General features: G+C 37.4%; 2 protein-coding genes across 4 annotated transcripts in view; both read right to left on the reverse strand.

The window, feature by feature from the left end:
- The window catches only part of LOC109065704 (metal cation symporter ZIP14), a 24,233-nt gene extending 21,377 nt beyond the window's left edge, over positions 1 to 2,856 (reverse strand). Inside the window, exon 1 of one of the 3 annotated variants that reach the window (XM_042723531.1) lies at positions 2,643 to 2,856. The gene's annotated coding sequence lies outside the window, so the exon portion shown is untranslated. The remainder of the gene's footprint in view (positions 1 to 2,642) is intronic. The other 2 variants (XM_042723530.1, XM_042723529.1) reach the window with 2 other exon arrangements.
- A 5,507-nt stretch (positions 2,857 to 8,363) lies between these two features.
- The window catches only part of LOC109048397 (piwi-like protein 2), a 30,110-nt gene continuing 23,096 nt past the window's right edge, over positions 8,364 to 15,377 (reverse strand). The window contains exons 16-23 of the mRNA XM_042723533.1: positions 14,678 to 14,866; positions 13,586 to 13,687; positions 11,859 to 11,975; positions 11,250 to 11,338; positions 10,563 to 10,668; positions 10,202 to 10,455; positions 9,939 to 10,046; positions 8,364 to 8,754 (exon numbers count right to left, since the gene is read on the reverse strand). Of these exons, the coding sequence (XP_042579467.1) occupies positions 8,598 to 8,754; positions 9,939 to 10,046; positions 10,202 to 10,455; positions 10,563 to 10,668; positions 11,250 to 11,338; positions 11,859 to 11,975; positions 13,586 to 13,687; positions 14,678 to 14,866 (1,122 nt within the window). The 3' untranslated portion in view covers positions 8,364 to 8,597. The remainder of the gene's footprint in view (positions 8,755 to 9,938; positions 10,047 to 10,201; positions 10,456 to 10,562; positions 10,669 to 11,249; positions 11,339 to 11,858; positions 11,976 to 13,585; positions 13,688 to 14,677; positions 14,867 to 15,377) is intronic.

Consider the following 15,377-nt stretch of genomic DNA (forward strand, 5'->3'; position numbering starts at 1 on the left):
ATAGAATTCTGTTTTGAAAAGAAAAAAAAAAGAATTGTGAGATTCAAATTTGGAATTTTGAGAAAAAGTCAGAATACTGTGGGTTCACATCTCACAATCATGTGTGTATAAGCTGAAATAAGGTTGTTGCTTTTATTTACATATTTATTTATTTTAGAAATAACATGCAATTGCAAGACGCAAAGTTAAAATTATAAGAACTAGCTTTTTTCATTTTTTATTCTGTGGCGGAAACATATCATGCACAAAACTAAATTCTATAATAATACTTAAGTTTTGAAATTATTATTATTATTATTTTATTTTTTTAATCAGATTCACAATTGTACAATGACCCAAATAAGCCAGAGGCTTTTAAAAACACACATTCCATTAAAAGTTCACTGAATGTCTCTAGATTAGGAATGCAGACTAACCTGCACACTACTGGAAAAAAAAGAAGAGAGCGATTCTTTCCAGTCGACAGACATCGTCGCTCTGCTGCTGATGTGGCAGGTTTTACAGCATGACTCAGGTGAAAACACAGAAGAGGTCCTTGTGTACAACTAGACACCTAGAGCAGAAAACACTAACACAATCGACGGAAGGAGGTTGTGATCTCTAAGGAAAGCCTTTCACAGTTCAGCAGAGGAAATGTGTACTGCGCCTTTAAGGAAGCGGCACTATAATACCGGTACTCTTTGCTCCAAAAAAAACAAATCTATCCAAATGTGAGAAAAGCAGTTTAAGCAACAGTGTGTTGAGTCGAATTAGAATAAAGGCTGCACTCACACACATTCCTGCTGACACTTTTATTCAAACTTAATAGTTGTTCGTCTGTGCAATTACCACTAATCTGTAATAACTATATGATGCATGTAGTAAAATGAAACATTCATTACAAAATAAGATCCTGACGATATTGGACCCTACTGAACCCACTGACTGTCAAAACAAACACCTTCCTTCAAGTTCTACAGAAAGACAAACAGGTTTGGAATGTGACTAAATAATTACGCCTACAGAATTATAAACTCTCTTGAGGGTTATGAGGAATCTGAGCGCTATGACTGGTACTAAATATATTTGCTGACTGCCGTTGCTGGCAAGACCTAGAATACCTTTGCAGACAGCTTCTGGCATCATTCAAAGCAAATATTAACATTTTGGAACAGCCACTAACTCACATATTCACACAGTTAATCAACTTTTTTTGAACGCATAAGCAATGTTAAAATCAGCTTTACCTGTTGCTCATCTACTTTCTACAGAAGTTAAGAAACAGGACGCTTCAAATGCACAAGACTCAGTGATCAAAGCCCCTTTATACATGTAACTGTCTTTAAACAATACGACAAAATGCCAGAGAGCTCGTAGGGGCATCCTCAGAATTAATTACCAACAACAAACAGCATTAATTAAACCCTCGCCTAACCACTAAGCTGGAAAAACGGATAACAAGCGGTTTTGCTGCGTTCCTCACTACGTCAAACCTGACAAGCCTCCAAGGATTTTGTGAGAATGTTTTGGTCACTTAAGAAACGTCAGAGGAGTAATCAACAAGCAGAGTCCTTTAATCGCTGTTATCTTTATTTTTAAATCAGAAAACAGTACACATGCACTCGTACGTTTCAATATAAATCCAGAGTTTTTACTCACAAATAATTATTATGTGATGTGATCATATTATCATCACGGTTCCCTTCGCATACATTTTTGACCAAAGTATTTTTCTAAAATTATTCCAGTTGCTCAAAAAACACAAAACATTAAAAAAAAGCAACTTCTAGGAGAGAAAAGAAATTTATATCCAAAGTAAAATCATTATATTCTCAACAAAAATTTCCAAATTAATTTTTTATTACAACTCAGGAAACATGTTTTATTATTATTATTACTATTATTATCATCATGATTAATATTAACGTCATAGCAATACTTCAACATAACTTTGATAAAGAACTATTGATAACATCAGGTGAGTTATTTGGTCGACAAAAGTGGAATTTCACATTTGTTGCACATTTTAAATAATTTAACCATTTTTTTTTAAATGTTTTTATGAATTTAAGTATGTTAAATGTTCATTAATTTTACATTTTTTTGTCTGTATTATTTGCCACCATTAAATTGCTATAAATCTATATTATATAACCATCTTCCACTTCTGTATCTATCTGTTTTAGTAATAACCACTGAAAAAAATCTACATAACAATATTAACAAACACAATATTACACTGTATAACGCTTAAGAAGTTAACAGCTAATGTACAGAATTAAAGTTACATTATTATTATTATTATTATTATCATCATATCACACCATGCAAAATAGCCAAACAGCATAAGTGGATAAGTGGGTACTGGTTAAAGTTTATTATTATTATTATTGTTGTTATTATTATATAAGAGCCAGACATTGTTTTGATCATTCTTAGCTTGCCAGAGGTCAGCAAACTGCAACGTAGCACGAGACAAGAGTAAGCACAGATCCGGATAAACATAACGTTATGTATTTTATTTTTAAATACAAATGCGCTGCCTGTAACTCGATTTAACCTCGCAGGGATCTGAAAAACATCAGTAAAGGCAGAAAACCTCACTGACGTGGATAATGATTAGCCGGCTAGCCAGATAAATGAAAACAAAACATGCCGCTTACCAAATTTGAGAGTTCTTGGTGTGTCGGCGCGTGACAGGTCCGTTATCTGACAGTCCGGAATGAACGGAAGGACATGGGCTGACCGTTTAAAACCGAGAGACCGGGTAGCTTTCTGTTTGTTTAGTCTCTTGACCCATTCACAAGAAGACAGCAGCGTGGAACTAACACGCTGGGCGGGGGGAGATGACGTCAATAGTGAGCGCCGCCCCGAGAAGTTTCGAATTCCACTTAATATTCAGGAGCCGACGCCTTCACCATTGGACGGCGAGAAGGTAAACGTATTAAATATTCATTAGACACGCCTCGTCCATCCGACAAGTTTTTTTTTTTTTTTTTTGTAGCGAGTAAAGTACCAGCCTTACAAACTAAGCCAAGGTCAAGAGAGTTTGTGGATTATATTTTAATACTTTGACTCGAGGTCTACGTGAGCTGCTGTAAGTTAGATGTCGTTAGAAAAGAACGATTTTAATGCATGAGGAAATTGGTCACATGTGGTGCGCACGTGGCGAACCTCTTATTTTTAGTGCGTGATGTCTTTAATAACTAATTTACTCATCTAAGCGTGGCTTCTTCTGTTTTCGTTAAACTGAAAGCCTGGTGAATGAATGAATGCAAAGAATTGTTTTTCGTGTCTGTTGCATAAGGGTCAAAGACGAAAAAGGGTTTTCAAACATCGAACCAAAGAGCTGTTTAGTACAGCTTTACATGTTTCCATACATTAGAATGTTTCCTCTGGATTAATAACATTTCTTTTTCTGAGCAAAAAAAAAAAAAAAAAAAAAAATGACTATCAAACATTTATCCCAGTGCAGGACCTAAAAAAAACAAATAATTGAAATTGTAATACGAATGTTGCTTCATTTTTACATATATGTTCATGCACTATGACGATGGAACATTTCACACATTTGAGTTATTTGAAACATTAAAGTGCTTGCTTTTAATATGCATTATTCTATGTATATAAAATCACTTCTGTAAATTGAATTTGATGCGCACACCAAAATGGGACATCTCGTGTTTGAACCATGGGTCAATATCACCATCACAATACTCACACATTTTGATCTTAATTTCCATTTCGGTTTATGTTGTCATAAATAGTAGACGCTTAAGTACTATAGAAACATATTAGATGAGCTCCCACACATTTTTTCAGATAATTATGGGATTATTATTACAGATATTAATCGAAGCATTAACCACATGACCACAATATATTACTGTTAAGTACGTTTTCACTGCAAAATGCAAATGACATTTTCTAAAAAGGTATGCTGTCCCTTTCCTAAACAGGGTTATTTGTTTGCTTTTCAATTATAAATGTATAAAATATTGCACATAAACCATGTGTTTTTAAAGAAACTCACACACTTCACACGTTTATTTTTTTATTTTTTTGCATGTTATTGCCCCCACACCTAGTTATTGAAGACCCTGAATCATACAGTTGTTGTTAATACATTATTATAGCTCAAAGAACAAACAGGTCAAAGGTCAGTGATAATAGCGGATCTGTAATATTAATACTAAACACCCAAGAATGTACTTTAACAGTGGCTGAGATGTGAGATGCTGTCATTCAGTATTCAGGACGTATTAGATTTCAGACACAACTATGAGTTCATGAAACGATTATTAAACCACGTGACCTCATCACATTGCATGTTAAATTTAGTTAAGTGGCATCCAGTTATGATCTTGCACATGGAATAATGCTTGCATTTTGAATTGCAATTTCTGTACACAGCTGATGTGTGTGGCTTGGTAGAGCTCCAGCTGTGTTTTAGGAGCTTGTTCAGATGGTGCTCGATTGCTCGAGACAAGTGGCAAGTGACATGAAATAGCTTTGAGCAACCCAGAGGCATGCTGCAACTCCATATGGGTTACACGGGGCACCTGACACTTCTCAACACGATGGCCATCATTCTACAGTCACAGTGAGCGTGACTGACAACCTACGACACTGGGATATGGGTGAAAACCTCTGCGGAGAAGGGTCTTGACAACCAAAGAAAGTCTCAAGAAAGTTGATTCCACTAATTCCATTCAAAACGTGAAACTTGTCTATTATATTCATTCATTACACACAGACTGATATATTTCAAATGTTTATTTCTTTTAATTTTGATGATTATAACTGACAACTAAGGAAAATCCCGAATTCAGTATCTCAGAAAATTTGAATATTACTTAAGACCAATACAAAGAAATGATTTTTTGAAATCTCGGCCAACTGAAAAGTATAAAAATGAAAAGTATGAGCATGTACAGCACTCAATACTTAGTTGGGGCTCCTTTTGCCTGAATTACTGCAGCAATGCAGCGTGGCATGGAGTCGATCAGTCTGTAGCACTGCTCAGGTGTTATGAGAGCCCAGGTTGCTCTGATAGTGGCCTTCAGGTCTTCTGTATTCTTGGGTCTGGCATATCGCATCTTCCTCTTCACAATACCCCATAGATTTTCTATGGAGTTAAGGTCAGGCAAGTTTGCTGGCCAATTAAGAACAGGGATACCATGGTCCTTAAACCAGGTACTGGTAGCTTTGGCACTGTTTGCAGGTGCCAAGTCCTGTTGGAAAATGAAATCTGCATCTCCATAATGTTGGTCAGCAGCAGGAAGCATGAAGTGCTCTAAAACTTCCTGGTTTACGGCTGCGTTGACCTTGGACTTCAGAAAACACAGTGGACCAACACCAGCAGATGACATGGCACTCCAAACCATCACTGACTGTGGAAACTTTACACTGGACCTCAAGCAACGTGGATTGTGTGCCTCTCCTCTCTTCCCTGATTTCCAAAGGAAATGCAAAATTTACTTTCATCAGAGAATATAACTTTGGACCACTCAGCAGCAGTCCAGTCCTTTTTGTCTTTAGCCCATTCTGACGCTGTCTGTTGTTCAAGAGTGGCTTGACACAAGGAATGCGACAGCTGAAACCCATGTCTTGCATACATCTTTGGGTAGTGGTTCTTGAAGCACTGACTCCAACTGCAGTCCACTCTTTGTGAATCTCCCCCACATTTTTGAATGGGTTTTGTTTCACAATCCTCTCCAGGGTGTGGGTTATCCCTATTGCTTGTACACTTTTTTTCTACCACATCTTTTCCTTCCCTTCGCCTCTCTATTAATGTGCTTGGACACAGAGCTCTGTGAATAGCCAGCCTCTCTTTTTTTGCAATGACCCCTTTGTGTCTTGCCCTCCTTGTGCAAGGTGTCAGTGGTCGTCTTTTGGACAAACTGTCAAGTCAGCAGTCTTCCCCATGATTGTGTAGCCTACAGAACTAGACTGAGAGACCATTTAAAGGCCTTTGCAGGTGTTTTGAGTTAAATAGCTGATTAGAGTGTGGCACCAGGTGTCTTCAATATTGAACCTTTTCACAATATTCAAATTTTCTGAGATACTGAATTCGGGATTTTCCTTAGTTGTCAGTTACAATCATCAAAATTAAAATAAACAAACATTTGAAATATATCAGTCTGTGTGTAATGAATGAATATAATATACAAGTTTCACTTTTTGAATGGAATTAGTGAAATAAATCAACTTTTTGATGATATTCTAATTATATGACCACCTATTAAGACCAAATTTCCATTGAACCCTTATGGCAAAGAGCCAGAATTTGCATATTCCCAAATATAGTTTAGATTTACGGGGGTTATTTCTGTAGACAGTTGTCATTTTCAACTTTAGTCCTTTTTCAGTGTACAGTCGTGGCCAAAAGTTTTGAGAATTACATAAATATTAGTTTTCAAAAAGTTTGCTGCTAAACTGCTTTTAGATCTTTGTTTCAGTTGTTTCTGTGATGTACTGAAATATAATTACAAGCACTTCATACGTTTCAAAGGCTTTTATCGACAATTACATGACATTTATACAAAGAGTCAGTATTTGGAGTACTGGCCCTTCTTTTTCAGGACCTCTGCAATTCGACTGGGCATGCTCTCAATCAACTTCTGGGCCAAATCCTGACTGATAGCAACCCATTCTTTCATAACTTCTTGGAGTTTGTCAGAATTAGTGGGTTTTTGTTTGTCCACCCGCCTCTTGAGGATTGACCACAAGTTCTCAATGGGATTAAGATCTGGGGAGTTTCCAGACCATGGACCCAAAATTTCAACATCCTGGTCCCCGAGCCACTTAGTTATCACTTTTTGCCTTATGGCACGGTGCTCCATCGTGCTGGAAAATGAATAGTTCTTCACCAAACTGTTGTTGGGTTGTTGGAAGAAGTTGCTGTTGGAGGGTGTTTTGGTACCATTCTTTATTCATGGCTGTGTTTTTGGGCAGAATTGTGAGTGAGCCCACTCCCTTGGATGAGAAGCAACCCCACAGATGAATGGTGTCAGGATGCTTTACTGTTGGCATGACACAGGACTGATGGTAGCGCTCACCTTTTCTTCTCTGGACAAGCCTTTTTCCAGACGCCCCAAACAATCGGAAAGGGGCTTCATCAGAGAATATGACTTTGCCCCAGTCCTCAGCAGTCCATTCACTATACTTTCTGCAGAAGATCAATCTGTCCCTGATGTTTTTTTTTGGAGAGAAGTGGCTTCTTTGCTGCCCTTCTTGACACCAGGCCATCTTCCAAAAGTCTTCGCCTCCCTGTGCGTGCAGATGCGCTCACACCTGCCTGCTGCCATTCCTGAGCAAGCTCTGCACTGGTGGCACTCCGATCCTGCAGCTGAATCCTCTTTAGGAGATGATCCTGGCGCTTGCTGGACTTTCTTGGATGCCCTGAAGCCTTCTTTACAAGAATTGAACCTCTTTCCTTGAGGTTCTTGATGAACCTATAAATTGTTGATTTAGGTGCAATCTTAGTAGCCACAATATCCTTGCCTGTGAAGCCATTTTTATGCAACGCAATGATGGCTGCACGCGTTTCTTTGCAGGTCACCATGGTAAACAATGGAAGAACAATGATTTCAAGCATCACCCTCCTTTTAACATGTCAAGTCTGTCATTCTAAACCCAATCAGCCTGACATAATGATCTCCAGCCTTGTGGCTCGTCAACATTCTCACCTGAGTTAACAAGATGATTACTGAAATGATCTCAGCTGGTCCTTTAATGACAGCAGTGAAATGCAGTGGAAAGGTTTTTTTGGGATTAAGTTAATTTTTCATGGCAAAGAAGGACTATGCAATTCATCTGATCACTCTTCATAACATTCTGGAGTATATGCAAATTGCTATTATAAAAACTTAAGCAGCAACTTTTCCAATTTCCAATATTTATGTAATTCTCAAAACTTTTGGCCACGACTGTATGACTGCTCAAATCTTGAGACGTTGATGTGGAATTCTAATGCATTTTTTGTACTCCTGTTGAGAGTCAGCTGCCCAGAAACAAATCAATCTTTTTTTAAAAATAGAGAGCAGCATTTTTCTGTTCCTTTGGCCTTTTAGAATGTTAACCTCAGTTAATGCATTCGCTAAAATGAACTACACACGTTTACAGCATTTAAACTATTAAAATACAAGTGTTCATTATGTTATCTGTGCACTAACTAATGTTAACATAAAACTTTTGATTTTAAAATGTATTAGTAAATGGTGAAATTAACATTATGATGAAATGCTGTAGAAGTATTGTTCATGTTAATTGGTGTCGTTATCTATGCAATGTGTTACCAAATCTCAAGAAAAAGCAATCTGCTCTGAAGCGCTACACATCAGAGCATTATTTCAGACATCACTGATGAGAGAGACGCTGGGGACAGTTAAAGTGTGACATGCACTTTATTCAGTAATGCTTTACAAGAACGAACAACTAAGAGTTACAAAACAACGTTTGAAACAAAAAAGAAAGAAGGTGGTTGTTTTGGATACCAGCAAAGAACATTCAGAACAGTACTTCTAAGAATAGCAATACAAATAAAAAAAAAACAAGAACGAAAGAGGGAGATTCGATCCCTCTTGGGTCCGTCTGAGACGCTGAACGGCTCTCACTCACAAGAAGAACAGTTTCTCTGAGAGCTGGATGGCAGGCTCTGAGTGGAGGTACTGGCCAGACAGGAAGGCCAGTTTGTGGGCATACTTGCACGGAGCAGGAACGCGTATCGTTCCGGGCCAATTCCAGTACAGGTGACACATCTTGAAGGTCAACCTGTGTTGAATAAACAAAATAATGAATACATACATTTTTAACTTTATTTGCAATATATAGGTCAGTGCTGTCTAGGCTTGCCGTGATAGACGGTGATTAAGCGGACGATTTAGTTTCGAAACGAAATGCAAAAGCGCCAATTTGGCAATATTTTGGATTTTGAATAGCCTGTTGATTTTTGCCGTTTATCAAAGATGATTCTGGGAGTTTTTTTAAAACATTCGTTTCTTATTTAACTGGTTCCACATTATTGTTTGCTGATTTTTACTTTATTTAAACTTTGTGTAATTTATTTTATTTGACATCAAGGAACATTCGTTCGTTTTGCTAATAAACGTTCTACGTTTCTTATTTATTTGGTTATATATTAGTTATACATGCTTACTTATTTCCGGCTTTGTATACCTATTTAAACTTTATGTAAGGTATTTGTTATTTTTTTATTAGGCATAGCCTGCCCTACAGCATGGAGTATTTTTATTTGTTTTGTTAATAAAAGTTCTGTTTTATATATAGGCTAAAGTGAGTTTGACGTTGTATTTTGTTTGTTGTCACCGCCAGCATTTTTACTGATTTTCACTAAAATGTCATGGCCCCCAGAATATTGTGTTTTATGAATATCTAAAGGTGAAGATCAGACCCTCTACTTTAAAAAAAAAAAAAGAATTAAATAATAATAAAAAAAAAACAAATGTAGGTAGGTTTCATTAAAAAAAAGCAACATTTTGAGCAGCTGTGAAGCTGAGAAAATCGCATTTTTATAAAATACTACATCTGGATCATATTCAGTAATATTATCACAGCAAAGATGCAGCAGATGGCTTCCATCAGTATTCCCAAAGCTTGCACAGGCATTTTTTCTGGATTGACATTTTACTCGGTAAGATTAGGCAGTTTTTATTTATATGCGGTTAGTGTTGGTGATCGCATTATTTTTCGTATGCATACATATGAGATCGCTCGTTTCTGCTTCTTCCTTGTCTGTGCTTTCTAGACTCATTCAGGAGATGCATAATAGCGCCCCCTAGCATATAACAGTGAGAACGCGGAAACCCGGAAAATTTGGCTAGGAAAGAGTTAATATGCCAGCTATTAAAAAAAGAAGTACTTTAATCCTTGTATAAACCCATGACATTAAATATCACATTTAGCAGTTTCTTGAAATCAGTGATGTTAAAGCGAACCTCTGTAAGTGGTCAGGGGTGAGGTTTGCGGTGTTGTACACTGCTATGTAATGAGTGGGCAGGCCGCAACCCTGTCGAATCGAATGTGCCATTAGGTAGAAGTCCACCCTGAAGAGAAGAGAAACATGTCAATTCATACACCACGTTTTATTTCCTCCCGCTAATGCACTTGACTAGATCTCGTTTCTGCAAAAGCTCTGCACATCTAGTTGCTAAAGCCGCTGGCAGAATCCCGGGCTGCGCTTCAGCTCTTGTTAACCAACCAGTCTCTGTTTGTGACGGTGTGGTCCAGAACGGTTCCTGGCGAGGGCGTGCCGAAGTGGTGGGATCCGTAGGAGTACAGGGTGGTGCTGATCCTCTTCTGCACCACGATGAAAGCCAGCTTCGGTTCGTAGTTCGGGATGGTCTCGAAGCATTTGAGAACCTGAGGGATCTCGTAGAGCTCCACAGTCTTGAGCTGTCCGTCAGACACGCCATCGCGATAGATGACGATCTTCTCAGGGAAGGCGTGGTTCACCTGTTTGTAAAAAATGGGTCAAATACACCCATGCACAACATTTGAGACATACAGAAGCTGTAGAATTTACGAAATCATTTGACAAGTTGATATAAATGCACGGTTACCTCGTAGTATTTCTGCAGGGCAGCCAGCAGACACACCCTGAAGCCGTTGATTATCTCCTCGTGAGGCATCTGGAAGGTAACCCTGGAGTACCATTTGGTCAGCATGCTACACCGGGACAATAAACACAGGGTTAGGCCTGATTCACAGATCTCAAATCTGATGCATAGAAGCAGATGCACAGACGCCAGCTGCTACATTTAATCTATTATTGGGGCAATATCTAAAGTTGGCATGAAATGAAAATTTACCACATCTATTTTTTAAATGCATGCCGTAGATGCTTTGGTGAACAGCTTATCGATGCACATGTATTTATTTTCTGACCTTACAATATTTAATAAAAATTTCACTGGATTTTCCAGACTTCTTGATACATTGTTACACTCAGATGCATGTCATAATACAGAAGAAATCTCTGTCGTTACTTCCACTTCAATGCAACTTTAAATACATAACCATCTGATATTTAATCTGAGCAGTTTCTTCCAACCCAAACACAAAGATCTCAATTGATTAAAAAGTGATATTTAAAAAACATTCCGTTCTTTTGAACTTTATACTCAAAGAATCCTGGAAAAAAAGTCTAATATTTTGAAGCATCATGCAAAAGATATCTCGCTTTTGTTTTGTTTATTTCCTGTATTTTTGACCAAATAAATGCATCCTTTTCTCTTGGGTGTTTTTACCTGTTAAGACTTGCCACAAACCCCATGACAGATCTGCTCTTCTTGCTTACGTCATGGTGAACATCCACCCCAATCACCATCAGGTATTTCTGTTCAAATCAAAACTACAGGGGTTAGAAGTTATCCTTTTATTTAATACCATCTGCTGATATTTATGTGCTGCAACAATCCAAAATCAGGAACAATGCTTTTGGATGCCTTTTTATCTTTATCATGCATTACATCATATTCAATCTATTATAGGTTACTTAAAACTTGTGAACAAATAATGAAAGTCTGAAAAACAAATAAGAGACTCAGTGATATTATAATGTTCTCCCACCAGCTCAAGACGATTAATGAGTTTGTTGCGGCTGGTGTCTAGGTAATAAAGTCAAGATGTGAACCTAGGAATAAATATTGACATTTGACGAACAATGCATTAAAAAAAAAAAAAAAAAAACAGAAAAAGGATCACACCCAGCTATCGTATATCAGTTCTCACTGCGCAGTGACCATTTTCAGGTTCATTCCTGATACTCCGTGTTTACTTTAGCATCAAGAGCGGGATACAGCAGGGTAACTCCAGGGCCACCCGTGGGGAAAAAGGTCTGATTAGCACACACTCACCAGAGGAACGTTCACCGTCCACAGCTCTCCTCCCAGTTTGCAGTTGATCTGCAGAAGGATCTTTTGAGCGATGCTGCGGAGCTTCTGTGGCTGGGAGATGGTCCGCACGTTGATGGCCTGGGAATAAGTGTCGCAGATATGAATAAGTTTGCCACAAATACACAAGAAAAAAAAAAAAAAACCAGTTAATTAAAGGGATAGTCCACACAAAAATGAAAATTCTGTTTTAAATTACTCAGTTACTATCTTTCTGGGCTTTGAACTTGGTCGTTCCATTGCTGTCTATGCAGGATAAGAGAGCTCTCGGATTTCATCAAAAATATCTTAATATGTGTTCCGAAGATGAACTAAGGTTTTTTTGGGTTTAGAATGATGGGCGAGTAATTAATAACAATTTTTGGTTGAACTAACCCTTTTACAGCTGAATAATTCCACTGACATGGGATTAAAAAAAAATAAATAGAATTGCAAAATTGAATTTCAGTACAAATGAAGTGGTCAGAGATACGTTTCAGGCAAAACATTTAAATAACTTTTGACACAACATCGTTTTAAAGGCTGAGGAGACTGTTACGCAACATCAATAATAATAATGACAAATGTTTCTTGAGCAGCAAATCAGCATATTAGAACGATTTCTGAAGATCATGTGACACTGAAGACTGGAGTAATGATGCTGAAAATTCAGCTGTGCATCAGAGGATTAAAATGCATTTTAATATATACTAAAATATAAAACCGTATCACAATATTACTTACTTAAAGGGATACTACGCTCCAAAATGAAAATTTTGTCAATCACTTACTCACATTTCGTTCCAAACCTGTAAAAAAGTTTTGTTCGTCTTCGGAACACAATTTAAGATATTTTGGATGAAAACTGGGAGGCTTGTGACTGTCCCATAGACTGCCAAATAAATAACAGTGTCAAAGTCCATAAAAGGTTTTGCACCTGTTACTGTTGTTAATAAGTCAATTTTGTATGCATCTTAACTCAAGCTTAGTGCTTTACTGTCAAATCTGTATAAACAATAAACAAGAAATGAACATGAAATGTTATTAGTAACTGCCCTTATTAATGCAAAACAACAGTAATTTTATGATTAAATGATTATTTCGAATACCCCCCGCACCACCCCCAGCATACTCCGCCACAAGGATGCGCTGTTTCTATGTGTATTTAGCTTTGAAATAAAAATTTAAAAAAGTTTTATTTAAAAAAATAAAACGGCACATCATTGTGGCGCAGATGATACAGAAGAGCATACACAGCACAGTGATATGGAGAGACACAGGAACAAAGGAATTGTTAAATAAAGTTATTTTTGTTTTCTTCACTTATAAAAAGCGTTCTCGTCTCTTCATATAACCCAGATTGCACGTCTGATGGCAGATGGAGTATTCTGACGACGACTTTCAAACCTTTTATGGACCTTGACAGTGTAATTTATTTGGCAGTCTATGGGACAGTCACAAGCCTCCCGGTTTTCATCCAAAATATCTTAAATTGTGTACCGAAGACGAACAAAGCTTTTACGGGTTTGGAACGACATGGGGGTAAAGTGATTAATGACAAAATTTTCATTTTGGGGTGGAGTATCCCTTTAAATAAATGTTGCCCTGGTGGGCATAAGATACTTCTTTCAAAAATCTTTGAACAGTAGTGTATGTGTTACATAAACAGCAACTGAACAATGAAATGCAAAGGAACTGTGTTTCGATGAAACCTGCGATGGTACAGGACTCTGGATGCAGCAGAGCTTCTTGATGGCGCTGTACAAGTCGTCTCTGTTTCCGGTCATAATGCACACGACCAGCTGCACACGGGGCTGAAAAACAGAAGAGACAGTATACTATATATTATGGTATTTAGATAATACCCCAATGCACTACAAGAACCATGGGCCATAGAGAGTAACACTGCTCTTTGAGAGAACAGCAGGGATGTAACGAGATGCTAAACAGATCGCGACTCATTTAGGGGTAGTAATGTATGTCTGAGGGGAACTTACTCTCTTTATAAAAGTTTAGATGGTATTTTTTCTGTTCATCTTGCCTCTGTATAATGCATATTAAAGTTCATAAGTGCAGCGCTGCTTTGTTTACAGCAGAAACCAAGGAAAGGCTTTAAGCTCCACCTGCTGGCAGAGAGTGGATCTGCGTCTCGTTCAGCTCGTCTGCTGTTTCTGTTTCATGAAGATATGTATAGTTTCACAAAACTGAAGTCAAACCATTCTGTTTTTGCTTCAAATTTCAAAATTATACATACAACTCATGTTGCATGTATGCTGCATCTTTGTTTGTATCATGATGAAAACGCAGTGGTTGCCTCTAATTTTAAATGCAAACAGACAGACAAAGCCTTATTTTATTTATTTTTATTTAATAAGAGATTTATTGTGTGTGTCATTTATTTGATTTGGGGCTTGTTTTAAATTTTCAATTTAGTTTTGTTATTTACATTTGCATTATATTAAAATTTTGTTACTTAGACGTTTTTATCTAAAGCGACTTACAGATGAAGACAACAGAAGCAATCAAAACCAACTAAACAGCAATAATATGCAAGTAATTGACATATTAGTATATTATTATAATAGTGTTATATTTCAATTTCACAAAGAAACGTGTATCATTTTGTCAAAGCAATAATAAAAGAACACATTTAATTTATAATTTGTCTTGAATCTCCTTTTGTTAAAAAAAATAAATAAATTGTGAATCGAATCGTGTGTTGAGTGAATCGTTGCATCCCTAGAGAACAGTAACCGTTGCAAAGCTCTCTCATTACGGTGTCTCTGTGTAGTGCACTTCCCCACCTCACTGGTGAGTTGAGAGTGAATGCTCTTGATGAAGGTCTCGGTTCGATCGTCCCGTAGCTCTACGCGGATGGGCCGCTCAATTCTGATGCCCATTGGACCGGCTACCCTCGTGAAAGTAGTCACGAGCTCCTCTGCCTGATCGGTTGCCCGCCGGGGATAGAAAACAGCCCAGCAGTTCAGAGGAACCTGATGGAGACAAATACAGTAGACAGGAAGAGCAATGTGAGAGAATGAGATTGGGGCTTTCAAGTTCAAAACATCCAAAGATAAATCTAAGTGCATAAGAGTCATTTTGCTCAGGAATCAGAAAACACTGTGTGTTTTGATTCACTAAAATGAACCTAAGAGTCCAGTGATGTGTTTCTAATTCACTCAAATGAACCGTATCTACTGTAAAAGGCATTTTGTTCAGTAATCAGACTGTACTGATCCAGCTGAATGTTTCTGAAGTCACTAAAAAAAAAAAAAAAAAAAAAAAAAAAACAGACCATAAAAGAGTTATTTAGTTCAGAAATTCTATTCGGTGTTTTCTCAATGCCTCATACATTAATGGGGTCGTATTAGAGATGTTACTCTAAAATAAAAAAAAATGCACCGCGTTTTAAAACTCAAAACAATTTCCCCAGTTTAAAACGTGAATTATTCTTTTCTGTCTTTCTGAAACGCCTGGATTCGGAATCGTGTCAAGTCTAAATAT

The sequence above is a fragment of the Cyprinus carpio genome, chromosome B5 (genome assembly GCF_018340385.1).
Source record: "Cyprinus carpio isolate SPL01 chromosome B5, ASM1834038v1, whole genome shotgun sequence".
In the NCBI taxonomy this organism is placed as follows: Eukaryota; Metazoa; Chordata; class Actinopteri; order Cypriniformes; family Cyprinidae; genus Cyprinus; species Cyprinus carpio.